The following is a 25605-nucleotide window of genomic DNA, read 5'->3' as shown; positions in this document are numbered from 1 at the left end:
TACAAAACAGGAAAGGTCTGTAGCTTCGAAGTTTGAGATCGCCATTGCTAAATTTAAACATACAGATTATTACATAAGCCCAGCTGCTTATCCCTTCTGCACAACAGTTACTTTTGACCTAACTAGGCTTAGAGCACATTTCTTGACCCCACTTTCTGCTGCCAGCCTGAAAGGAAACATATACCCAAGAAGAGAGGATTAAAGGAGGTACAGAAATAGTTGAGAACAGCAAATAGTAAGCTAGAGATTGGCTGCTTCTCTGTATCGTGATTGTTTCAGTTTATTAGGAGATGGACAGATGAGGTGAGGGACATTTGGTCACAGAAGGGTAGAGGTTATTCTCCTGGTGTTTACATGCCCGTAGCTTGCTGCTGCCAGATAAAATGGTGTTTGAGAAACAGGCAAATTCAGCCGTAGTTTGGCAGGCTCTATCCACAAGCCACCTTCATCATAACCACGGTGCTGCCGAGGACTCTGATAGGTAGGTTTAAAAAAGCTCCCACTTGCCCGCATGTTCTTCCCACCGCTCAGAAGAGGCATTTGGCAGAGAAGCGAAGGCTCACAGCACTGCAGATTTATTTACAACAGACTACAGACAGGCAGAGCAGTGGGCAACGGAAAATGAAAAACAAGGATAAACTCCCTTCCACAAAATGGAAACGATCCTCCCATGAACAGGCAAGGAGATAACTGAGGGAAAAGAAAAGAGGGGAATTTCAGAAATTTGGGTGATTTTTTTATCTCTCTACGCAGCTGTTTCGGTGGCCTAAAGGTGAACAGATTCGATACACTCTAAGCAGCTCTGACATAGACATAGGAGACTCTGTAGTGGCTTCTATAGCCTCTCTTTCCCATAGCATGAAAAGAATCCCTTACAGTCAGAATCCATCCAGCGTTGCTTTAGGTTTATGTGCACTCAAATGCATTAATGTACTTTGATACAAACAGATATTTTGTGGAATCGTACTTTTTTTCCTTTACATTCACCTATTGAGCACGCCTCCTGCCCTCAGGGAAGTTTTACAACACGACACACTTGCAACCAATGCAGCAGTGGTGGAGGAGCATCACTGACCAAAGCTTATGAATTTATTTTACTTGCAGATTCATTGTAAAACCCGTGAAGCACTGAACAAACATGTCTTGCAACGCCAAGATCTCAGCATTCCTTGGATGAGGCCAACTCAAAACTAAAACACACAAAAATCCTAAGAAACTGGTGAGAAATCCAGTTGTGGGGCTGTAGCTTAATTAAGCCATTGTAAAAACACACATTCAGGGGTGATTTGTTTGTTTGTCTGTTTTGTTTTCTTTTCACTCTCACGTGTGCATTATAGATGCATTGAAGGAAGTACAGAACTGGGTAGACTGCAGCATACCAGGACAAAACTCTGTTGGGGAGCAGAAACACCTGATCCAAGTTATCAAAGGACAAAACTCCATGACCCTGGTTGGTCAAGAACCAGCAGCTCCCTGAAAACAGGTACCTGGATACTGGTGTTTGGCAAAGCTTTCTGGAACCACTGCTCAGCAATTCCTAGTGCACACACCTGGCAGTGCTGAAATGATGTGACCTCTCCTTTTTACTTCTGTCCAACATTATGCAATCTTTTTGCTACTGCAGTAATGAGGGCAGCTCCCTTCCCACTTCCATCTTCAGAGAGCATGAAAGTCACATCACACTGAGGTGCCAGTTCCTTCACTGTTTCCCGTAGGATCCTAGAAAAACTAAAAGGAAAGCAAGAGAAGAACAGAGCATTTTAGCAGCTACTTTCCCGTCAGAGATCTTTATCTGTTAGCAAGAAATCGTAATTATCAGCCAACATCTTCCACTGGTTCTTCACAGCATCACTTCCTGATTGTTTTTCCTCTTATTCATGAAAGAGACAGGTTTCTGTACACAATCAGATTTTAATTTCTATTTCTCTGCTTTAATTTTCTTCAGTGTGATGCCAGACAACCCCCTTGCCTTTAGCATTCATGCAGGAGGCTCTCTTCTCCCAACCCAAAAGCTAATGCTTCTACATGGCCTCAAGCTCTGCCAGGGGAGATTTAGGCTGGACATTAGGAAAAAATTCTTCACAGAAAGGGTCATTGGGCACTGGAACAGGCTGCCCAGGGAGGGGGTTGATTCACCTTCCCTGGAGGTGTTTAAGGGATGGGTGGATGAGGTTCTAAGGGGCATGGTTTAGTGTTTGATAGGAATGGTTGGACTCAATGATCCAGTGGGTCTCTTCCAACCTGGTTATTCTATGATTCTATGATACTTCTGTGCCTTGCTCACAAAATAATGATCCAACTCCAGAAACTCAACACTGCTTTCCATCTGGGACACACAGGTATTGCAGAAATTCCCCAAAACATTGGAAAATAAATATTAGAAGAGTGTGTTTGCTCAACACTCCAGGGACAAGAGTCTCCCAGTGGTAAATGGACTTGACTTGGCAATTATTGATCCCTTGGCAAGGCGAGGGAAATGACAGGATGCAGGGAAACACATTAGATCTTCATCTCCTTTCATTTCACTGGTTTTATCATTTCACTGGTACAGTTCAGTAGGTTTACACAGTGGAAATGAGCAAGCAGCAAAGGGAAGCAGTACCAAGGTACTCACTGTGGATGGAGCTTGTACAAAGTCCCATCTACTCCAACAGTAATCTGCAAGTGCTCCACGCCTCGGTTTTCTCTCTTCTTCTCCACAATCGCTGCCAGTCCTGCCCCACAGAGCTGGGCAGCTCTCTTTGAAACAGCTCCACACACCTCTTTCACAATGATGCTGTCATCGCACGTGCTGTCCAGGCCAAGCTGCTGCAGAATTCGCCGGACTTGGAGGAGGGCGAGCCGGTCACTGCACAGAGGGGCACACGTGCAGCATCAAGGCATTAGGGGGAGATCCAGCAGACACGCAAATGAAAAGTCTTACAGCTGAGACTCTGCCACGACTCAAAGAAAATGGGACCGCTTCTCCAACTCCAGCATTCTCCAAGTGTTTTAAGGCAAATCCCAATCTGAATTCAGACTGAAAACTTGCTCCTGGGATGCCTTTTGCTATGTTAGACTTCACCTAACTCCCAAAGCCATGAGAGGGCTGAGCCAGATCAGCCACCTGACTGACTGTGTTATTTTTGATCTCAATGCTCTTTTGATCTCAATGGTCTTTCAAGGTTTTTAACAGTGGGAAGGGTTTCAAATAACCTGAAAGACCGTTGCCTTGGATGGGAGACCATTGTGCGTTGAAGACCATGCACAAATAGGCAGGTAAGCACATATTCTCGGGGTATTCATGTATCACTGACTTTTTTTAAAAAAATAAGTCATATTTTAAGTCTTATAAGAAAATTCCAAGTGTAATCACTCTTGGTGGTTGTCCAAGATAACACAGCTGTGTGGACAGGAAATGATAATTCATATAATTACAGAATAATTCTGGAATACCCTTAGTTCCTCGGATTTGGCTTTTATTCTGGGGCTGAGGGGTATTATGAGCGCACAGAAGAAAACTATAACTGACTTGTTGAAGGAAAGGGCCCCATACATTTGCAGAATATTGTTTTACAGAAGATCTTAAGGATTTAAACTATGTAAATTTAACAAGGTTACCTCTCAATCTGGGACAGGAATTTTGTTTCAAATATGCCTCTTTTCCTGAGCGATTCCGAGATCTGTCCTCTGAACAGCAGTCCTTGTTTGGTTAGGTCAATCAAAATTTGCCTTACTATTTCACCTAGGTACATTCCACTCGTCATTTTTTCATACCTGTTATGTCGTAAGAGAAAAAAAATGTGCTTTTAAAGAGATGGCATGTTAGCTTTGTTTAACACAAGCAGTATCTGCGTGCTCTGCCAACTCCTGAAAAAGCAGGAGAAGCTAGGAGAGCAATAGCCGCTGAATTCCATCTTTCAACCATCCAAAACCTATTGCAGTGACTTCAGGTGTAAACATTAATTACAACATATTTACCTTGTGACAAGGTAACAAAACTAAGAAAAAAAAATCACCTTGCAGTATTGAACAGAAGATGATGTTAAGGCCAGAGTTCACGCTGAAGCAATACACTTTCCTGTCCCCTCACGCCAGTGAGTTCTATGTAATCAATTTTGGTTTTATCAAATGAAGAACAGCTAAGGTCGGTTTATTCTCCTGGATGAGTTGTATTTTACCTTTCAAAAAATACTCCAGGAGGAGCACAGCTAGATATTCACTTCGCAGGGAAATCTTAAGAGCTGCATTGTTTGGTCACTGCCCTAAGATGAAGACAGTTCTGTGCTAAAAGAAACAATGTACGTCTTTGTTTTTTGTCTGGATATCTGAATTACTGACTGCATAACAAATGAAATATAATCTTAAAGCTTTCTTTTTGGTTACTCATTTTAAAACGTATTTAAAACGCAGCCGGTGTGTCTCCAAGACTGGCTTAATCGGGCTTTTAGCTTCAGGACTGATACTGAAAGTGCCAGCAAATAAAACTCTCTAAGACTCGTTTTGGAGTTTTAGAAAGCAAGTATCCTTCATCAGGCCTGGACAACATGAGGGAGTGATCTCCATCGATCGTGTGCGGCAAGACAAAGACTAGTTACAGGATGTATTTCCCACTTATATGCATGTGTATAAATTTGCCCAGAAATCTTATGCATATTCGATTACTTTCCAAGATCTAATTTTGATGTTATAAAACTTTGCAACAGTCAAAACTCTTGCTAATTTGGAGCTGGCTCCAGCTCTCTGCTTGACCTTGGCTTTAAGATAGATTAAAACTCCAAACAGAGGTGATCACAGAAGAAGAGACATCTGTTCAGCACATAAAATTTGCATGTCAGGTTTTGCTTCAGTTTGCTTCTTTGTAACGTGGCTCCTCTTTAACAACAGGCTTTAGCTTGGGTTTTGTTCTGAATCTGATATTTTCCTTCTGAAAACTCGTGCAACTTGGGGTTGGAACTAGATGATCTTTAAGGTCCCTTCCAACCCAAACTATTCTATGTTTCTATCATATTTCACGCAGTACGTTATCATTTTCAAAGAAAGGGCAGTGTCTGAAAAACACTGTTTTAAGGAAAATATGCTATCAGAGAAAGAAAACATGCTGTCAGAGGGGCATTGTGTCTAACTTTCAAAACCCACAACTGCTTAGATGAAACTTAACTGTACTTTAGCTTAAACAAATACATTCCACTTAGAAATATTCCACATGTTGTACCAGGACCATCATATTTACCTCTGTTTCCCCGGGTTTAGTGAGCCTTCATCTACTTCTTTATCATATTTTGTTCTGATATTGTCAATGCAGCCGTTGTCACCAAATCCTCCCCATTCTGTATTAATGCACATTTTTCCTTCATTCCCTTCCACTATTTCTATGTTTTTCATGTCCTCCATGTAGCACACGTTACTGCCTGTTCCTAGGAGGAAAGAAATCACAAGGCTTCAGCCAGAAAAGTGAAGCAACAGCTGAAACACATGGAATACGATTGCAGCGATCATCTTAAAAGCTCTCTTTTCCATATCCCCTATTTCAAAGATCTCTCCAAATCGTACAGAAGGAAGTGCTAGCCAGTAACACCGAGTGCTGTAATTTATTGCAACAGAATGTTATCAAGTAAAATGGGTCCTGCTCAGAGAATTCCCCAGCATAGAGGAATGAAGACTCTGTTACAGGTCAGAAATGGCTTTGACAGCTGTTGGCAAGCACTTGATCGGTCATTGCTGCCCATCTAGTTGTAATGCACCACAAATCAGCTTGTATGACAGTCAGCTCCCAAAAGCAAAACCTGCCAAGAGCCTAGAAGCCAGTTAAGCAGCTACCAAGCCTGAAATTATTTGGGGAACAGGGCCTTATCACTTGCAACGTGGTTTACATTAACTAATATAAGTACTAGTTTTCCAAACAAAATGAGATAACTGGAGCACTTAGCCAACCAGAAGAGCCTATTTTCCAACTGGGGCTTCATATTTTACATGCTTAGCTGTATTCCTGGCTGAAAAGTTGGAGTGATCTACCGAAGGAGTCATCCCAAAAAGAATTAAATCAGATTTTAATAAACATTTTCTGGTTCCAAAGCCTATGACCTGGCTACACAGTAAATATCAAAACACTTGACAAAATGAGGATTCCTGCAAGATCTGCTATTTCCATGTTCTTTTACCAGGCACCACTTGTTAGGCACCATCAAAGATATGATTGAAAGTCCAACAGATTCAGGATCCTATCCACTACAGGTGATGCTACGTTGTCTTTTAAATACCATACAAATCCGCCAAGAACGCCGAGTGACTGGTAACACCATATATAAAACTCAAATAAAAGGCATTGTTTTACAAATTCCAAAGTATGTGTGAGGTCCAGCACCTGCACATATGCTTTCTTATTATAGTGGTCACTTCAGTGTCACTGTACCTGCGATAAGGCCAATCTCACAGTTTGGATCCTCATATCCACACGTCATCATTGTCCCAACGGTGTCATTCACCACTGCTACAATGTCCAAGTCAAACTCCTAAAACACAAGTCACAATCAGCAGTGGGATCCCGGAGGAAGATGGAGCATGCATTAAATACACCAAAAAGAGCAGAAAAGCTCACATTTCTTCTCCTGATGGCCTCTCTCAGCATATCAACAACATCTTCCCCTTCACAGTCTGTTGCTTTGAAACCTTTTGTCCATCCCACAAGCGTTCCCTGAAACGGAAGAGGAAGAAAACCATAAGCGAAGACAGAGAGAAGACTGGAAGTTCCAAGCATCAGCCTTTTATTTTCTCCTCCTGTCTCTTCCCCCATCCCCTGTTTTGTTTTTAAGCCGTGGATTTCCCTGGGAGTGCCCAGTGCAGAGTGTGTGCGCATATATCTCTCTTACTCAGCTGCTGATGGTAATGAATCCAGATTTACTCAGTTATTTATCAAGACAACAGCAGCTCAGTGCCTTCTAACACACTTCTCTCGTTTGGAAACCTTTCCCATCTCGCCTTCTTCTGTAGGTGTGGCCACTGCATTATGTCAGTGGGAAAGACTGTAAAAAACGCTTTTGCTGGAACTAATTAAACAAAAATGAACATCTACTGTTAATTTTTGGCTCGTTTACTGAAGGACACTTGGTATTATCCTACTACTCCAGGCAACATGAATTTGTTTATTTTTGGACAGTGACCTGGCCTGACAGCAGTAGTTTTCCAGGTTGCATAAATTAGCCTTCCACTTGGTAACCAGCTCTGGGTTGTCTACCCAAATAAGAAAGAAAAGAGAGCAAATGGGGGAAAAAAAGCTGCTCTTAAAAAACCCTGAAGTTCTAGCAATGGGAAAAGATCAAACACACAAAGCAACATACTATGGGACCCTGACACAGACATGTGTGACCTGCTCAGTTTACCACCACTGGTTGGAATTGGTTTCCTCGTCGTTTGTCAAGACCCAAATAATAAGCTGAAGGTTTGGAAGGCATATTGAGTTGTCTCCCCACGAACAGCTGGGTCCTCTTGCCATGGTCTCAACTGTGATCTGAAAACTGGGACAGGGTAGACTAGCTTCCAGGCTTAAAAGCTTTTGTGAAAACCACCAGGACATTAAAATATCCAATAAAACTGAAGTCTGTCATTTCCCCAATATTGTACATATTTAACTAGAATTAAACAGCAACCTCCCTTAACTCTCTTTGGGAATGCAGCAGAGTCACTGAGAATTATTTCTTCCTGAATTTGATTTTTTTTTTTTTTTCCTTACAACAGGTCTGGAAAAATGAAGATATCCTATCTGTCAATAAACGATATAATTCATATTTACAAATCTGAGAGGTCCAACCCTTCCAAGCCAAACAAGCAAGCTCAGTTTTGCCCCCTGACATTCAGCAAATATGAACTAACGCAGTGCAGAAGTTACAGTCAGACCTATGCAGCACAGCCAGGAAAACATGCTGGCATCATAGCTGAGCAAGCAGGAGGTGCCATCTATTTTCTCTTGCCATGAAAGAGTTAAGAGATTCCTGGGCTATTAAAAATACATAGTCATTTCACTATCATAAACTTCAGAGAATAGAAGCAAGTAACATCCATCTCTGATCAGATACAAGAGGTGAAAGGTCTACCTCCCATATGCATATGGGATGATGACTTTCTCAGGAAACGCAACCAATTCGCACGCTGGAGTAATAAAATCCCCATAAAACAGATGAAATAGTCTCTCCAAAGACTAATTTGCAAGCTATATGTATATAGCTTGTCGACATTGTAAAGTCCTACTTGGAAGGAAACTTTGAGAATAGCTTTTTGCTTGCAATCTCCAAACCAACAAGTCGACATCACCTAAAACCGTGTCTTCTACCAAGCAGATGCACAGCAGCCACTTGACCCATTCTGTGTTGGGGATCTCACCTTGTCGATGCTGGCTTGCCTGCACGGGAAGGAGAATGTGAAGCCCAGTGGCAGTCGAGCACCTTTAATCCCCATGTACTCCAGAAAGTCTGCTATACACTGGACAATGTGGTCAAAGAGCTGGAAGGATGGAAAAAACGTACAAATCTCACAGAAATCCCACGCAACGGGCCTTGGCTGGATCAGTTAAAAACTCATTAGAGGTTACCTCCTCCCCTGTCCCTTGCATGATCTCCAAAGGAATGGCAAAGATTTTGTTATACATTTGCACTGATCTTCTTCTCCCGCTTCTGATTTTGACCAGCAGAACCCTGAAATTTGTCCCACCAAGATCGAGGGCAAGGAACTTTCCTTTCTCTGTAAGAGAGGAAAAGGACTTCATTTTGATGCTTCTTGTAGCACGTTCTCCGGTCGGAATGGCATACGCTGTAACACATCCCCAAGAAACTTGATCTGCACCAACGACAGCACATTCCTCCCTCAGGAATTTATCCCACCAGTCTGATCGCACGGGGCTGAAGGACCAGCCAGATAACATCGCAGGAAGCACTGGTTTGCCAACATAAATCACGCTGGCATTTGCCGGAATAATTGACATATTCCCCCTGGAAAAAAGACAAGCACCTTCCCTGCCCCACCTCCAAGTGACCATGAAGTGCCTTCACCTGTTCCATCTGGTGTCCCACAGACATACGTGGGTAACATCTTCACTGTGGCACTGCCTTGCGTCTCTCGCTTTAGCCCGTACTCCAGCTCGGTCCTCATTTTGTGCTTGACTTCTCTGAGCGTCTCCAGGGACAGCAGAAATGGTGAGAGAGCAGCATCGATTTGCTTGCGCTGGGCGGCCAGCCTGTACGCCACCGCTGTGACCATGGCAGCCCCCTTCCCGCTGCCGCTCACCGACAGGAGAAACCGAACATCGCAGTTTGGGACCAGCCTTCTCACCACCTTGTGCAGACGTTTGGCGTATCTACGGGAACAAGGAGTTTCTTTAGGATCTCACAGGCATTTCATGCTTGGTTTACTCCACAGATGCTTCCAACACATCCAACAGCAGCAACTGCTGAAGCACAGCCAGAGGAGCACGGGGTCAGGAACTGTTTTAGGAGACGGGTATGAGGCTCCTGATCTCTGGCTATTCTGAAGAACCTGTTACAGTTAGAGGGATGTGAGGACATCTCTAGGCAAGTGCCAGTGCCAAGGACAAGGGATACTGGAGAAAAGCCACACAACAATGGAGAGTCACAAGCACAGAGAGTGAGAGTGTCCATATGGAATCAAAATTTCATTCAGTTTGGGAAAGTTTCTGGTTTGGGAAAGCATAGGTTCAAAAATAGAGGGGGCAAGGAGAGGGGGAAAGGAAAAAATTAACTGCAAGTGACCTGAAGGGCCAGGAGTCACTTGAGGAATTCTTTCCCAGACACCATCATCCCATGCATCATGTTGTTCTCATCCCACCCCAAGTTCTAAAGCTCCTGAGATGACTTTGCAATAACTAAGCCAGCCTGATCCTCCACACACCACATCCCACCCCAGCCCTGCAGCAAAACCAGCAGTTCTCTGAGAAGCCACACACGGGCGCAGACGGAGACCCTCTGTAACACCAACACGCGGCCAGCAGTTACCAAATGCTCCTTAGTTACTTACTGTGGGTGGGTTTTATAGAGTCCCCCATCAATCCCAACAGTGGTTCGCATCCTTAACAGTTTTTTATTCTCTCTCAGTCGGGTCAGGATGGCTGCTAAGGCAGCAGCGCAGAGGTTGGCCGAGCGGAAGGAAACGATGGTGCAGACGTGCTGAACAGCGATGCAGTCCTCTTCAGAAGGAAACAGGTTTAGCTCTGTAAGGATCTCTTTTGTGTTGCTCAGACCTTCCTTATATCTACCCCAACACAAAGGAATATATCAGCTCATGCCCGGACGTTAAGGCATCACAGAAATCAATATCTGCGTGTTGGCTCAAAAAGAAATGAGAAAAGACCAGGACACAACCTATCAGGCAGTGTTATAAATTGGTTCCCATAAACCAGTAATGTCTTTCCTTCACTGTTCCCGAAAGTACCTGTAGAAGAGACTAGACTTTCAAAAGGCTGATTCCTGGGGTTCAGTTTTCGGCGAGACAGGGCAATGAGCCAGTAAAGAGCAGTATAAAATATTTAGTACACAGAAGGAAAGCACAGGGATAGATGTACAGCCTCACTTAATACAGCAGAGAAAATTATTCCTGAAGTAGCAATGTGAACCAGGATACCTCCTCAAAACATCACAATCGGTCAGTTTTCCATGTAGTCATCCATTAAGTGATCCAGAGCCTGTTCAACATTCCCACTACCCCGGTATTCCCACACCACAGAAGCTGAAAAATATCACAATCATCCCATGTTCTCAGGTCTCCAAAGAGGTAATTTAAACAGCCTGCATCTGTGATGGTTGACAACACATTTGCTACTGTGGTTCTTTGTTAAATCTTTATCTTCCACCAATTCCTACTTAGAGAAAGATCAACTTTTCTCCTAGACAAAAGCAAAATTGAGCGGAACAGTTCAGGTTTGTTCCCAGTACTCACAGATTATCATTACATGCTAATTGTCATTGCTGTGCTTATGGAAGACTAACAGCCACTCACACTGCTGGTTCTTACTTTTCCATCGCAGACACGTGTTTCATTTCAATCTTGCCCTTAGTAAGCAAAGCTGGAGATGCTTTCCCATTGAAGAGCAGACCTTCCTTTGTCATTTTTAGGATAATGAGTCTCACAAGTTCCCCCAAATACAGGCTGCTGATCATCTTCTCAAACCTGGAATGGGGCACAGGAAGGGTTACTGGTGTTCACCAGCTTGCCGGAGCCATGAAAAGTTCAAGCATCTTACGTCCTTATGCAGGGTGATCACACTTGAGCACGTACAAGAGGGGCTTGGGAGCTAAGCTGTAGATGGAATACCACCCTGAAGTCCTGGGACCCAACAACAGTCGCTCAGGTTGGTTAACTGAGTGATTAAAGAGAATACTCAAAAGACTTCCGAGCAGTTCAGCCAGTAGAAGCGGTGTGAAGAATCAGGCTATAAATATGCTCTTTGTTTACCTTCCTTCTCCTTCTTTACCCCTCCACAGAATCACAACAGAGTTTCTATCTATTTTTAAGAACACATTAGCAACTGCAGCAGCAACCCTTTAGCCTCTGAGTTAGAAAGGTGAGAAAGGTACCCACCCTTCCCAGAAGGGAAAGGTCTGGATAGGACAGGACCAGGATCAAGTCAACTCAGGTTCACTCCACCCCATTCCTATACCAAAGGAGCTCCTGGCATACGCTAAAAAGGAGCTTGCAGAACTCAGATTGCCAAAGCAAATCAGCCAAGGAATCACTTACAATTGTTTCCCAGGATTGAGAGATCCTAGATCGAGCTCCCGATCAAATTCTGTGCGGAGGTCATCCAAAGCTCCATCATCTCCAAAGGCACCCCATTCCGTGTTGATGCACATCCTCCCTTCATCACCTTCCACCAGGTCGATGTGCCTCAATTCCTCCATGTAGCATGCGTTGGTACCAGTCCCTGTGTGTGTTGGAGCCAGTGCAGACAAACTACCTTTTTGTCTCAGATTTGCTTTTTGTTTGTTTTATGTCTACACGTTTGCAAAAAAAAATCAACACATTGTCTTTGGAAGAAAATATCAATACATAAACCTGTGGTTCAGGATGCCAACATCAAGCTATTTATGCTTGTTAAATAACCCCTGCAGAGTGAGTGAGTCTAAGGCTTGATTTGTTTAAAAACACTTTTCTTTTTGAGATATACTTTACGCACCTTAAAAAGCCACCACGGGGCATCAAGTGGAGACACTGTGGAAAGCATAGCTGCTCCTAACTACCAGACGCAAGAGGAATTCAGCTTTCTCTGGACAGAGAGACAGTAATTTGCTATAGAGTCAGCAGAAAAGTTTAGTATGCTGGTCACAACTGAACCCAGACAAAATGGGGACTGTGGTATTCGATGGCAATGTGATCAGCATAAAAAACCCTGCTTTACAGGAGGCAGCCAGGCTTGAAAATCTGACCATTGTTTTTTTGCTTTTCTTCCTGCTCTTTCCTGTACTGGGACACTCCCTTCTACTCCAGATTTGTTAGGATTAAACAAATTAGGATTAAATTAAACAAACGAGGGTTAAAAAAAAAACCCAACTACTTTGTAAACAGAATAAATTACCAATTATGAGTCCAACTTCACAGCGTGGGTCATCGTAGCCGCAGGTCATCATGGTTCCCACGGTGTCATTGACCAGTGCCAAAACATCAACGTCTATGTCCTAATAGCATAAAGATGGATGATTAACAGAAAAAAAAGCTTAGAAAGCCTCCTGCGTGCTAAGGCAACAGCACGCAGACCTACTCCCTGGGTTGTACTTTGAAGGCCTGGTGTAGGAAAGCTCTTCAGCTAAAGACACATGGGTTATTTTTATAACCCTATCCTCACAACCCTGAAAAGTAACAAACATCTCTGGATTCCCAAGTGCTTGAACAGCCAGGATCTTTGCTTGTAGGATTTGGTTTTCCCCAATCCAATCCCCTTTGCCAGAAAAACAATATGTTCATGGCTTGAAGGTTGTGATATGCTAGTACCCATATATCTGCCCTTGTGGGCTCCCACCCCTGAGTAGATCCCACCAAATGGGACAGAAAATATACACACAGAAATGCAGCTATTCAACAGAAGGCCGTGCACCAAGGTCACACTCAAGTAAAAAGCCTTTCCACCAAAGCTGTGTGGTTTTCCTTTCACACTGAGATAACTTGACACGGTAAAATCAAAGTTATCAAAGGATCCTCATAACTCAGATGCCAACACTAGCAGAGGGCCAGACTTCACGGGGGAAGCCTCGGACCCTTTGTCCCTGCAAACTACAGTAAGAATGATGCAGGGAAAAAAGTGAACCAAAATCAAGGCTGGATTTCTACCACGTGAGAGAACAGAATTTCCTCTTTGCTACAAAAATGTCAAGATATGGAAAAATGCTTTGTATCTCTTAGATAACATCATCAACAGGGGAGGTTCAGACTTGACATCAAAAAACAATTTTTCACAGAAAGGGTCATTGGACACTGGCAGAGGCTGCCCAGGGAGGTGGTTGAGTCCCCTTCCCTGGAGGTGTTTAAGGCACGGGTGGATGAGGTGCTGAGGGACATAGTTTAGTGATTGATGGGAATGGTTGGACTCGATGATCCAGTGGGTCTCTTCCAACCTGGTTATTCTATGATTCTATGGTTCTATGAACCCCCACACCAAGAGCTGATCTCCCAGGAGGACAATCTGAGACTGTTAAGTTTCACCTCGTGCAGGTACAGAACTCACCTTATGCTTCTGGAGTGCCTTGCGCAGAGACTTGACCACATCTGTGTCCTGAACTCCTCGAACCTTGAAATGTTTTGTCCAGGTGAGAAGAACCCCCTGCAAAGTAACAGTCCAATGACCCAAAAACTCCAGCTTTGGCATATAAACCTGCCACAAAGTCAGACAAGGCCACTGCGTCTCTCCACACATTAAAATCGGGACAAAATAAGTCACAGCAAAACATGTGCAGCCTGATGCCGTGGGAGGTGTTCCTGCCCATCGCAGAGGGTTGGAACTAGATGATCTTTAAAGTCCCTTCCAGTTGAAACTATTCTATGATTCTATGTCACCTTGGGGTGAGGAAATGTGCGTATGAATGATAGGTATGAATTTCTAACCTTGGAGGTCAGAAACGAATGGGTATGAATGGGTGGCAAATCTAGGTAAGAGCTAATGTTCACCTGTGCCTTCTTCCTGGGGTGCCTGTCAGTGCTAACACAACTAAACAGGTACAGCAACAAAGTCCCAGTCCTGCAGATGCGTCTCCCTGTGTTTTGTTTAAAGCATGTGTGGCTTTGCTGGTGCTCGTCACAAACTAACGGCATTAAGCACAAAGCATTTGCAGAACTAGGATGCAAATCACAGAACCCTAGAAATGAAAGAGAGGCTGGAATAAGAGACCACGAAGTAATTGCAACCAGTCCTTCATCTGCCCAAGCAGCCTCTCAAAGAGCTCAGCTACAGGTCTTTCCTATTTAGAATCCACTGTAAAACAAGAAATTCAGCGAGAGCTGAACATGCTTCAGGACACAAAAATGTGGTTTACAGTCTAACAGTCTTCATACAAGGACATGGGGTTATTACGAAATGGGGTACTGATTAAGTAAAAGAAAATCTTTTTCTTAAAGATTATTTTGGCGTGAGGTCAGAAATGGTGGGCAAATCTAGGTAATTGCTGATGGTCACCCGTGCCCCCTCTTCAGGGCACCTTGTAAACAAGGGGTTAACTCTCCCATGCAAAACCTTCTCTGGGTTTTGCAAGCATCTAGGCTTGCCAATAATACTTCTTTTTGCATCTCACCTCTTCCAATCTGGTCTGTTTGCAGGGAAAAGAAAACGTAAAGCCAAGAGGTAACTTCTTATGCTTCAGGTTTTTGGTCTCCATGAAGTCAGATAGACAGTCAGCAACGTAGTCGAAGAGCTGCAGGAGAAAGAACAGAGTCAGGCTGAGTCCAGCAGGCACGCGCTGAAGCACAGCACCACCGCAGAAGACAACCCTGCGCGCCCTACCTCAGCTCCGTTCCCCTGTATGACCTCCTTGGGTGTGGGATAAAACTTGCTCTCCAGCTGGCTGCTCTGCTTCCCGTCATCAAACACCTTCACCTGGTGGGCACGAAACTGGGAGCCACCCAGGTCAACAGCAAGGAAGTCACCCTTCTCTGCAACACAAGTGGGCAAGCATCACCGGTGATGGCTGAGAAGCTTGGCCCAGGTGCCATGGCGGGCTACAGCCCAGGGTCTCTGCCTCACCATGGACACAGGTTCTTCTGGCCATCATGACAGCTCTTTATTTTATTATCACTGGGAAAGCTGAGAGCTGTCAACACTAAACAAGGGGATCAGGTCCCTCCTTTTATCTTGCTGCACTGCAGCTGGTTTCATTTTCATTCAGCAGTCTGAATTTGCCCACCCAGCTCCTTCCACAGCAGTGCGTTCAAGCTGCCAAGCGATAAGCTTTTCAGCAAAAGAGGCCCAAAGCAACTGCAAAACCAACCAAAGCCCACAGGGGCTGCAAAACTGTACACCTGAAGTGTGGGGAAACGGGAGATCGAGAGCATTACCTACGCCCTTGATGATCCTGCAGGTCTTTTCCAACCTGGTGATTCTGTGATTTGCAGCCCCTGGTCAAGACTTGACTCTATTGCAGAAGCCAAATTCCAAGCAGGGAAAGACTAATTTACCACTCAAAGTCAACCAACACAAACATTGAGGCTGGTGAAGGGGCTGGAGAACAAGTCTTACAAGGAGCAGCTGAGAGAGCTGGGGGTGTTTAGCCTGGAGAAGAGGAGGCTGAGGGGAGACCTCATTGCGCTCTATAACTCCCTGAAAGGAGGTTGTGGAGAGGAGGGTGCTGGCCTCTTCTCCCAAGTGACAGGGGACAGGACAAGAGGGAATGGCCTCAAGCTCCGCCAGGGGAGGTTTAGGCTGGACATTAGGAAAAAATTCTTCACAGAAAGGGTCATTGGGCACTGGCAGAGGCTGCCCAGGGAGGTGGTTGAGTCACCTTCCCTGGAGGGGTTTAAAGGACGGGTGGACGAGGTGCTTAGGGACATGGTTTAGTGATTGATGGGAATGGTTGGACTCGATGATCCAGTGAGTCTTTTCCAATCTGGTGATTCTATGATTCTATTATTTCCAAATGCCTTTAGGTGTTTCCAGAAAAGTACTACCCTGTTTCTCAGTGGGCAGCACTCAGCACAAACATGTTCTTCTGTAACCGGAGACCTCAGACAGGCCAGTTTGGCCTCACTGCTGCAATAAAGCAATTATCTGGGCATCCCACACACAGGAGAATGCCCTTCCCCAAAGGAAAATGCAGTGTCATGTGCGTAGCCTTGCGTGATCTTTGTTCCACAGTCCGAACACCTGACTAAGTTTTATCATATCTGGCCTTGAAAGGGAGGGAAGCAGGAAATTCTACCTGTAAGTAACACCAGGGTCAGATATCACAAAGCCGAGGAGGTGAACTGGGTTACTCAGTAAATTGTAATATTAAAAACTGAGGATGGTCCATACGGGTCACTTCGGGTAACAGCACTGAGAGCACTGTAAAATCTGAAATGGTGTTGCCACCACAAAAGACAAAATCTAGCCAAGTTCGGGGTGTTTAAACTTGCTGGAAGCTTTGTCTGGCAACAAAATAATCAAAGACTTTGCAAGGGAGTAAAAATCGAAAAAGCAATGTGATACTTAAAATAGGCAGCGTGACAATAAGATGCAGCCCAGCTTGACCTTGGCACAGCAGAAACGTCACCCAGGCCATCAGAGCATTGTCCAAAGCTGGCCTTGAGGAGTATGAACTCTTGCAACAGCGATGACACTACACGCAATATTCCAGGTCTCCAGACCTCAGGTGCTCCCTGCAGTTTCGGAACAGGATCGGTGTCACAAAAGTCCTCAGAATCAATGATGGTCACAGGGCTAGCAAGGGCTAAGTAATATTTCTTTTTCTTCAGTGAAGGTGGCAGCCAAAGGGAGAGCGCATGGTTCCAGTTAGGCAAACATAATTCTCCTAAGTTTTCTACATGAACATCAAGTGCTGACCTGGGCCACACACGAAGTCCTGTGCAAATTCAGAGACCCAGTTAAACCTGGGAAAAACACAATTTTCTGTCAGTCTGCACTGTTGAGAGGCAGCTGAGACAGGAGAGTTATTTTGGATGCGCACACTTCTCCAAATAAGAGAGGCTCTTGGGTCCTACCTCACTTTGCATCCTCCTAGAGGGCATCATAGCGTTTTCTTCCTCTCTGCTTAAGTTTCAGGAGCAACTGGAAACAAGAATCCAGTTGCAGGAGCCGAGCAGGCTGTTTCCTGCTAGACCAGAAGCGATTTTGCCGACACAGAAGGCAAGGAAGGGCAGGAGGGGATCACTTTTTGGGGCGGTAGAGAAAGCAGCGCATTTTGCTGTCAGAAGCTAAGAGGGGATTACGGCTCTGAGAACGCAACCCTGCTGCCGCTTTGCCATGGGGAGGGTTTCGCTGTGACCTCCTGGCTGCCCTGCAGCTCTAGGGGTGGCACAGAGCTGCCCGCAACCCCCCACCTGCAGCACACACTGCACTGCGGGCTCTGGGCTGTAGAGGCTGCCCTTGCCGTGTCCAGCCGCAGCTGCTGCAGCAAGCCCTGTACTGGGTACAGCCACATTTATGGATGAGAGAAGTCATTTTCATAGAATCATAGAATCACAGAATCATAGAATCATAGAATAACCAGGTTGGAAGAGACCCACCGGATCATCGAGTCCAACCATTCCTATCAAATGATAGGAATTTCTGAGTGCTTACTAGGTCTTCTCCTCAAACAAGCAGCACTGGGGTGAAAATCTACCTGACGCATGGAAATAAACCTCTGCCAGCACTCCCCAAGCCGTTGTTTCCTCCATACACACACACTTTCTTAACACAAGACAGGCAATAACCAAAGCCACTGGCTCTCCTGCGCCTTCGCTGTGCTGTCCTTGGATATCGGGAGCAACTCATCGCCTTCCTCAACCAGCCTGTGGTGGAGCCGGGGGGACTCACCCGAGCCATCAGGAAGGGAGCGCACGAATGACGGCAGCATTTTCACCGTTGCCGTGGGGTTTGTGTCTCTCCCCAGGCCCTTCACCATCTCAGCCCGGAAGCGAGACATCACGTCCAGCAAGACATCGTCGGAGAGACGCATGTGGTACAGGTACCTGTCAACCTGGAAAGACACAGAGTGTTACTCAGGAGGCGAGCAGGCTCCTCAGCGCCGAGCAGCTGCCTGGGATGAGCACGACTCTCAGACTACAGGACTCTCCTACATGTACTGTGGAGGAGCGGCTGAGAGAGCTGGGGTTGTTTAGCCTGGAGAAGAGGAGGCTGAGGGGAGACCTCATTGCTCTCTACAACTACCTGAAAGGACGTTGTAGAGAGGAGGGAGCTGGCCTCTTCTCCCAAGTGACAGGGGACAGGACGAGAGGGAATGGCCTCAAGCTCCGCCAGGGGAGGTTTAGGCTAGACGTTAGGAAAAAATTCTTTACAGAAAGGGTCATTGGGCACTGGCAGAGGCTGCCCAGGGAGGTGGTTGAGTCACCTTCCCTGGAGGTGTTTAAGGCACGGGTGGATGAGGTGCTGAGGGATATGGTTTAGTGTTTGGTAGGAACGGTTGGACTCGGTGATCCGGTGGGTCTCTTCCAACCTGGTTATTCTGTGATTCTGTGATTCTGTGAGGCTTCTCTTATCTCTGCAAGCAGAGCAAATGCAGGAGCATCCTAGCTGCTTGCGCTAGTTCTCTAACCATGAGGGGCACAGTTTGACACCAAGGATGTTACAAGTGATGTCCCCAGGGCTCAGTGCTGGGTCCAGCCCTGTTCCATGTCTTTATCAATGACCTGGATGAAGGCATCGAGTGCACCCTTAGCAAGTTTGCGGACGACACTAAGCTGGGAGGAAGTGTGGATCTGCTGGAGGGTAGAGAGGCTCCAAAGGGATCTGAACAGGCTGGACCGCTGGGCTGAGACCAATGGGATGAGGTTTAACAAGGCCAAATGCCGGGTCCTGCACTTGGGGCACAACAACCCTGTGCAGCTACAGACTAGGAGAAGTCTGTCTAGAAAGCTGCCTGGAGGAGAGGGGCCTGGGGGTGTTGGTTGACAGCGACTGAACATGAGCCAGCACAGTGCCCAGGTGGCCAAGAAGGCCAATGGCATCTTGGCTTGGATCAGAAACGGCGTGACCAGCAGGTCCAGGGAGGTTATTCTCCCTCTGGACTCGGCACTGGTGAGACCGCTCCTCGAATCCTGTGTTCAGTTCTGGGCCCCTCGCCACAAGAAGGATGTTGAGGCTCTGGAGCGAGTCCAGAGAAGAACAACGAAGCTGGTGAAAGGGCTGGAGAGCAAGTCTTCCAAGGAGCAGCTGAGGGAACTGGGGTTGTTTAGCCTGGAGGAGGCTGAGGGGAGACCTCTAGCTGTCTCTTCTCATGGCTTGGTAATTTGCCAACACACAGAAGCCCATGAGACTTGCTTGAAACCCTGACAAGGTGTTTTTACACCATCCGTGCCTCTTACACATGTAAGGAAGTAGAACTGCAAAAGCGGCTCAGTCTGGTGAGAATCTGAGCTCTCTGAGTCAGGTCCAGAAAATGCCATCAGTACCCAAGCGTGTCAGCCACAACCTGAAAACAGCTATTCAGCTACTGCTTCACTCCACAGACAATTAACTTTGTTGGCATGCCAGGACAGAGCTCAAAGCCTGTTTCTCACCCCAGCTCTGCCCTCCATTCTCTTCTGATTCTAGGATTACGTTTAAAACACATTTTTGAGTGCAATCAATGTTCTTTCTTAAGTGTCTATGAGTCACAGCATACAAAATAAAAGCCAGTTGAATTTAAAGGGAATTGAAAGTATCTATGAAGCAGCTGACACTCATTCAGATAAACTGGTAGAGAAGCCAACCACTGTTTCCGCACAGCTTCATAGGGGAAAAACTTAAGGTTTGCAAAGCACTTGATTTCTTCTAAGGCTTTTTTGAGGCTCCGTTACTGTCTAGGATCCACTGTCTCAGGCCAAGCACTAGCACTGGTTTTTGGGGCTTACCAAAAAAAAAAAAACCCAAACCCCACCACCGCAATGCCTGGAGACGTACAGCACTCACACAGACTCAAATAACCTTGTGACAAAAGTTCCTGCGGAAAAGAGAACTAAACAGTAATAGAAACGCCCGTGTCCGTCTGCAGAGAACACAGGCTGGCTCCCTGCTCTCCACAGAAACTGCACTCCTCACCCTGTTTACCTACAGCCAGAAGAAGAGACCAGATAAGGCAGAGCCCAGGAAAGCCTGTTGACTCTCCAGCCTGATTTACAGCCAGAGCAAGGACCTGCTCACGTACCATTTGCTTGTAAACACAGGAACGGGCAGGCTGTGCAACACCAAACTTTCTGCTGCCTCCCTCCCACCGCACAAGGACAGTCCTTGGTTTTAAGTGTCTTGCCTCAATTATGGAAACAGCACTGTTTTCTGGGCAGGGAAGCTCTTGTTCCTGTCCCCAGAGAGCAAATAAGCCTGAGGAGGGAGAGGTGGGGAGGCATTACTCCTTCTTTCTAATCAGAGAGAAACCAACTCTGCTCCATACAGTCTACCCTGGGCTTCTTAAAAAAGAACTCTAAAAAGTGTGTGGTTTCTTGACTTCAGGCAGGGCTAGTTTGCACCTAGCAGAAAGGTTTAATTTTTTTAAATGGCTTTGCCAGAATCCTTCTGCCCTCTCCTCTTCACTGTCATCCCGTCAGGGAAGTCCTCCCTCAGCTACACTCTGAATATTCCTCTGAAGAGCCCACTCCACCCAAGCACTGCTCCACAAGGTCTCCCCGTTTCTTTGTAAAAGCTCTGTGTAGATGAGAGATCTTAAATAAGATCCTCACAGAAGGAAAGGGCGTTGGGCCCTCCTGATCGCGTTAAACCCTGGGGATGAAAGGACTGTGAGACAAGGGGCATCTGTTGAGATACCAGGATCTGTCTTGGAACGCTTCTCTTCAAGGCAGAATTAGTGGAAGAAGCCCCCCTAAGAACAAGCCACTCCATGTTTAAACAGAGAAGACAACCCAGTGTTGCTCACTCTGCTGAAGAGCTCAGCAGTGCTGGCAGATCTGCCACCACGACCTTGGATCCCCATGTCTGCAGACAGCCCAGCCTCCAGCTGGCTGGAAAACCAGAGGACAGAGCCCGGCAGCAACGGCCACCAGAAAGCACTCAGTGGAGATGCCAGGAGAACACAGGACCTGCAGGGGACGTGTCTAGAAACCAGAGAACCTCTGACCCAAGAAGCCTACATATCCCACATGGTCCCATGATGGAGAGCCAAAACCCCATGACAGCATCGCCGTGAAAGTAGATTAGGGAAGAGCAACCATTAGGCAGTTCGCTCCCAGCACCAATGGCTTCAGACCTTGAGCTTTTCCGACTGTAATTAAAGGAGTGACCAGACACGTTTGGTCAACCAAAGGAGGCACAGGCTCTCCTACACCAACACTAGCAGGAACTGCTTCTTGAGTCCCAGAAGACGTGGCCCTAGGACCCCTGGAGCTTTCCCTATCCCTGCTACAATGTGAGTGACTGATTCCTCCTCAGCTTTAGAAATCCCATCCTCCATGCTACACTTGCAAAGCAATTCAGCAAGAGGTTTCCTTCAGCTCTCTGGACTACACCACATCTTGCCAGATAAGGTTTAAGCACCAATTTTCCTTACCGAAGATCATTTGCTCCATTGTGGGATGTGCCCCTGCCCATCACAGGCGGCTTGGAACTAGATGACCTTTAAGGTCCCTTCCAACCCAAACTGTCTGATGATTCTATGATTAGTGGATGAGAACTTGTAACTCTGCAGGGAGAAGATCTATCTCCACTCTCGTCAGGTGGCTTAGGGTCTAAATACTTCTTGCCCCACTTGGCTGTCTGGGTTAGGTAGAGATCGCCATTACCTAGCGTGTGTGACGTACCGCAGACAGCACAGTCTCCGACTAACACAGCTCTCAAAATAGGAAGCAGCCAACGCCACATCTTACCTTTTTTATTTGATCCTCTTTTAGCTTTGTGAAATGGAAAGCTATCAAGTGGATGGCAAACATTGTCTCGAAGCAGATGGATGAGTCAGTAGTGACAGGGCTGCTGTAAATCCAAAGCCACAGGTCTTTAATCGCGAAGCTGGAGCTACAGAAACTTCAGCTGAGGCATTTCCCCCAGGCTGAGATAGTGGAGTTCCCAGGAAATCGAGTCCAGAAATAAATCCATCCAGCGTGATCCGTTCAATGATTAAACTTCTGTCTCTTTGTATCACCCCCTCCCATCATCGCAAAGTCCCTCCCTCCCCAGCTATACACTTCATTGTGCCAGAGCCGGCACCTGGAGAGCTGCCAAGCTGAAGGGGAGAAAAATCGATTTTGTTACTGCCCCACTTGGGAATCGCTCCCACCTCGGCAGGCAGTTGCTACGCAGCCCGCCTCGCTTTGCCCTCTCGGTTCTCGGGGGGCTGACAAGCTCCCACCGCGCAACAAAGTGCTGCGGGGAATCTGGGAGGTTCGAGAGGATTTTAGGAGGTTTCTTCCCTCCGCTCAGCGCTCCCACTTGCGAGACAAGCTCTTCTGCATGAATTAACTCCGCTCTAGTTCCACACAGTGCACCCTTATCTGCGGCTTTTTTTACCAATTAAGCTTCAGCCGCATAAAGGAGCAAAGAGCCACACAGACCCCTGCCCCCAGCTGAAATGCCTCTTGCGCAACGCCCAGCAGAGAGGTTTTGTACAGATTATTCTCCCTTCACCCCTCCTGAAGACAAAGTTTCAGAGCAACACAGATCCCAGGTGTTGCAAAACCTTGGGAGGGGACAGATTCACCTGGCAGTCGATGATACCAGACTGCCTCGCTGGATAAATGCTTTTAACTGGCAGCACAGAGTTCCAGAGCAGCTTCCTTACACCATCAGAGCTGCGTTTGACGCAGCCTTTAATTGTCACTCTCAGAAGTTCATTCCGAATACCCAAGTGTTTCCAGGATTTTCTCATTCTATCAAGTGATACAGGCTATGGAAACATCATCCAAAGGACACCGGCTGACACAAAGGAGGGAAACGAAAACGGAGAATAAAACCAAAAGGCATTCTCAGGGGTAATTAGAGGCTCGCTTTCAAACTACACCCGCACTCGGTGTGTTTCCCCTCAAAATACTGTTCAGTGTTTCAGCTGGAGCCGAGCACACCTACTGCACTGGCAGGCAACAGCACCCAAGATTTTGCAGCACAAGATTACAATTAAAATTACTTTTATAAGATAGAAAAAAAGCCCGTGGCACGGGGAGAAGAGGGAAATGTGAAGGGGAGGTGCCAAGTAATGGAAGGAAACACAAAGAACTACTGAGCAGAAGTAGAAAAGTTTCTACACAGACCCAGAGAAGGGCAGAAGCAGCCAGTTAGCAGAAAAGGATCTCAGGCTGTAGCCTGCAGTGGAGCCGACAGTCTCACGCTGGGCTGCATGAAGAGGAATATAAATCCACAGACACACAAAACACTCAACTCTACACTCAGCACCAGTCACGGGAAGAGGACTCTGCCCAGCCTTGGCAGCTACATCACGTCAAGAAGGCAAGGATCAGGAGACAGCTCTGCTGAACATCGGGAGCAGCCACAGGTCACACTTTTTCAGACTCTGATCACGAGGAAGGACTGAAAGAGATGAGAGAGGGGAAGGGAACTCCCTCTGCAGAGACAAGTTATATAGAATCACTGCTAGGAAAGGCTGAGGTCTGGTCTTCCCCCCCACCCCCGGCTCCTGTCTTCCATTAGGATGAGCTCTGGACACTGGGAAATCCCACCAGCTCTATTTATCTTCCACTATTCTAGAACAAGAGCAAAGCAGACAGAGAGGCTGAACAGTCCATAAATAGGGCTTGTTCTAAAATTAGCCCTTTGATCTTCAAGAGAAAGGGAGAAAAGAAAGAAGAAAAAAGCCACGCTACGAGCCAGAAAGCACGGTTCACTTCTCCTGTATTCATCTTTTAATAACTGCTGGCTCATTAAGTCAGACACTGACTCCCAGAGGGACTGTCTCTTTCCTCATTGTTTGCCCACGCCATCCGAGTCACAACCCCTCTGGCCAGCAAAATTGAAAACATCACCTTTCAAGCTCCATCCCACTTTGATCCAGAGCTCATTGTGTCTGTAATACAGTAGATTTATATTTCATTCTCTCTTTTCTTTCTTTCTCTAACAGATACCACTGGAAAAGGGTCTCAAAGATCTAAACCTTACTAAACTGGCAGCAAGCTCTGTTAAATACTTGACATGTCAGAATCACTGCGTAACTTGTTCGCTCATCCCTGGTGCATCCTAGCTTCGGGCAGGCTGTTGTGCAAGAAAAGACAAGGCATTATCTCATTTCCACACAGGCAGCAGTTCCACGCACCGAGAGCCCAGCACCCCAATCCATTACAGCCCTTTTATGCGTATTCTGGCCAGTACAGAGGAAAGAACACAGGAGCAAGTGAACAGACCAGCTCTAATTGCACACAGCTTGGAGGCTCGAGGCAATGTTGTTTTTTCCCTTTGTTAGAGCTGCACCCAACAAAAGTTGGGTCATAAGCCCACCCTTCCCCCTTTGCGGTGGCCAAGACTTCAAAGCTGTAATATTCCTCTCTCTACTTTCTTCTCCCGCAGTTCTCCCTTCAAACCTTGTCTCAAGGCACAACGGAGAATGCTGAAGAGGCTGGTGCTCACGTAGCCCATCCGCTTCCCACAGCCTCGCAGTCAAACACCTGCAAGACAGTGGAGAAAGCTACAGGAGAAATCCTTCTGATACCTTATGCTTCCAAGACCAAGGTGTTTCCCCTCCCAGAAGCAGCAGCTTTGTTCCCCAGAAACACATCAAAACTCAGAACAGAGAGGGGACCCCGCATTCATCCTGTATTTGCTCTCCTAGGGCAACATCAGGCTGCAATATAAAGCAGAACATCTGAGGTGACTGACTGGAAAATCCACAGCAAGGACAGACACTGTTTAGAAGAGATGGAGACAGCACAGACAGAAAAGAGCACTTCGGCTTAAGAGAAAGAAGGCTTTCACCAAGTAGTGCTGTTCCAATCTGCATTTTACATTTGGAGCATAAAAAAAAATAGTGAAATCAATTAACTTCCAAACATTCGCAACTCCAATGCCTGAAATTAATCTGGAAATCTGAACACCTGAAATAAAGAGCTTTGCAAATGTGATTCCAAGACCAAGCGAACAACGGCGTTGATGTTGTTTTAAGTTTCGGCACGGCCCCCTGAAGAAGAGCAGGAGGCCACGCAGCCCTCCCCTGGGGTCTCGCTTGTGCAGGGCACATGAAAAACCGTGCAGCTGGCACAGCTCCGTACCACACCAGTCCGGATTGTAGCACATGGGACCAATTTGGTAGCCATTCTAATAGGAGTCAACAACAGCCACACCATTAGCTCAGAAGAAAAGAAAACTTTCATAAAAAGTCAGCCTGGAAACGCCTGAATAAACTTCAGAGCTCTTAAAACAGTTACTATGGAGTCACTATGGAAACAAGCAATGAGTTAAGCCAAGTGCTAATCTCGGGAAAATACAAAAAAGAATGCTTATAGTCATTTTGCTTCCTTATTGCAAAGCTTGCTGCTCAAACACAAGGCTGGCTTACACCT

The 25605-nt window shown here is 46.2% G+C and overlaps 1 protein-coding gene across 3 annotated transcripts; it reads right to left on the bottom strand.

The window, feature by feature from the left end:
* Positions 1-726: 726 nt before the first annotated feature.
* On the bottom strand, positions 727-22399 carry LOC138723879 (hexokinase HKDC1). 3 transcript variants are annotated; one of them, XM_069863323.1, is made up of 19 exons: positions 22383-22399; positions 21976-22078; positions 17978-18140; positions 14969-15117; positions 14760-14879; positions 13700-13795; positions 12557-12656; positions 11722-11905; positions 10996-11151; positions 10003-10236; positions 9021-9325; positions 8564-8712; positions 8356-8475; positions 6578-6673; positions 6392-6491; positions 5213-5396; positions 3601-3756; positions 2615-2848; positions 727-1728 (listed from the first exon to the last, which is right to left on the bottom strand). In XM_069863323.1, the coding sequence occupies exons 2-19, from the start codon at positions 22036-22038 to the stop codon at positions 1584-1586; spliced, it is 2754 nt and encodes a 917-aa protein (XP_069719424.1). In that variant the 5' UTR covers positions 22039-22078; positions 22383-22399; the 3' UTR covers positions 727-1583. The 3 variants fall into 3 exon arrangements, with proteins under 3 accessions (XP_069719424.1, XP_069719423.1, XP_069719425.1); XM_069863322.1 differs by lacking the exon at positions 22383-22399 and adding an exon at positions 22313-22329; XM_069863324.1 differs by lacking the exons at positions 14969-15117; positions 21976-22078; positions 22383-22399 and having other exon boundaries at positions 17978-18108.
* Between the last annotated feature and the right edge of the window lie 3206 nt (positions 22400-25605).

Source organism: Phaenicophaeus curvirostris, chromosome 9 (assembly GCF_032191515.1).
Source record: "Phaenicophaeus curvirostris isolate KB17595 chromosome 9, BPBGC_Pcur_1.0, whole genome shotgun sequence".
Lineage (NCBI taxonomy): Eukaryota > Metazoa > Chordata > Aves > Cuculiformes > Cuculidae > Phaenicophaeus > Phaenicophaeus curvirostris.
This window is presented reverse-complemented; position numbering and strand designations above follow the sequence as displayed.

Coding starts and splice junctions, on each gene's coding strand:
- LOC138723879 (XM_069863323.1), bottom strand. CDS start 22,038: ATGTTTGCCATCCACTTGATAGCTTTCCATTTCACAAAGCTAAAAGAG. Junction 11,906..12,556: donor TGAAGTTGGACTCATAATTG/GTAATTTATTCT, acceptor CAACACACACAG/GGACTGGTACCAACGCATGC. Junction 8,476..8,563: donor TGCAAGGGACAGGGGAGGAG/GTAACCTCTAAT, acceptor CCATCCTTCCAG/CTCTTTGACCACATTGTCCA.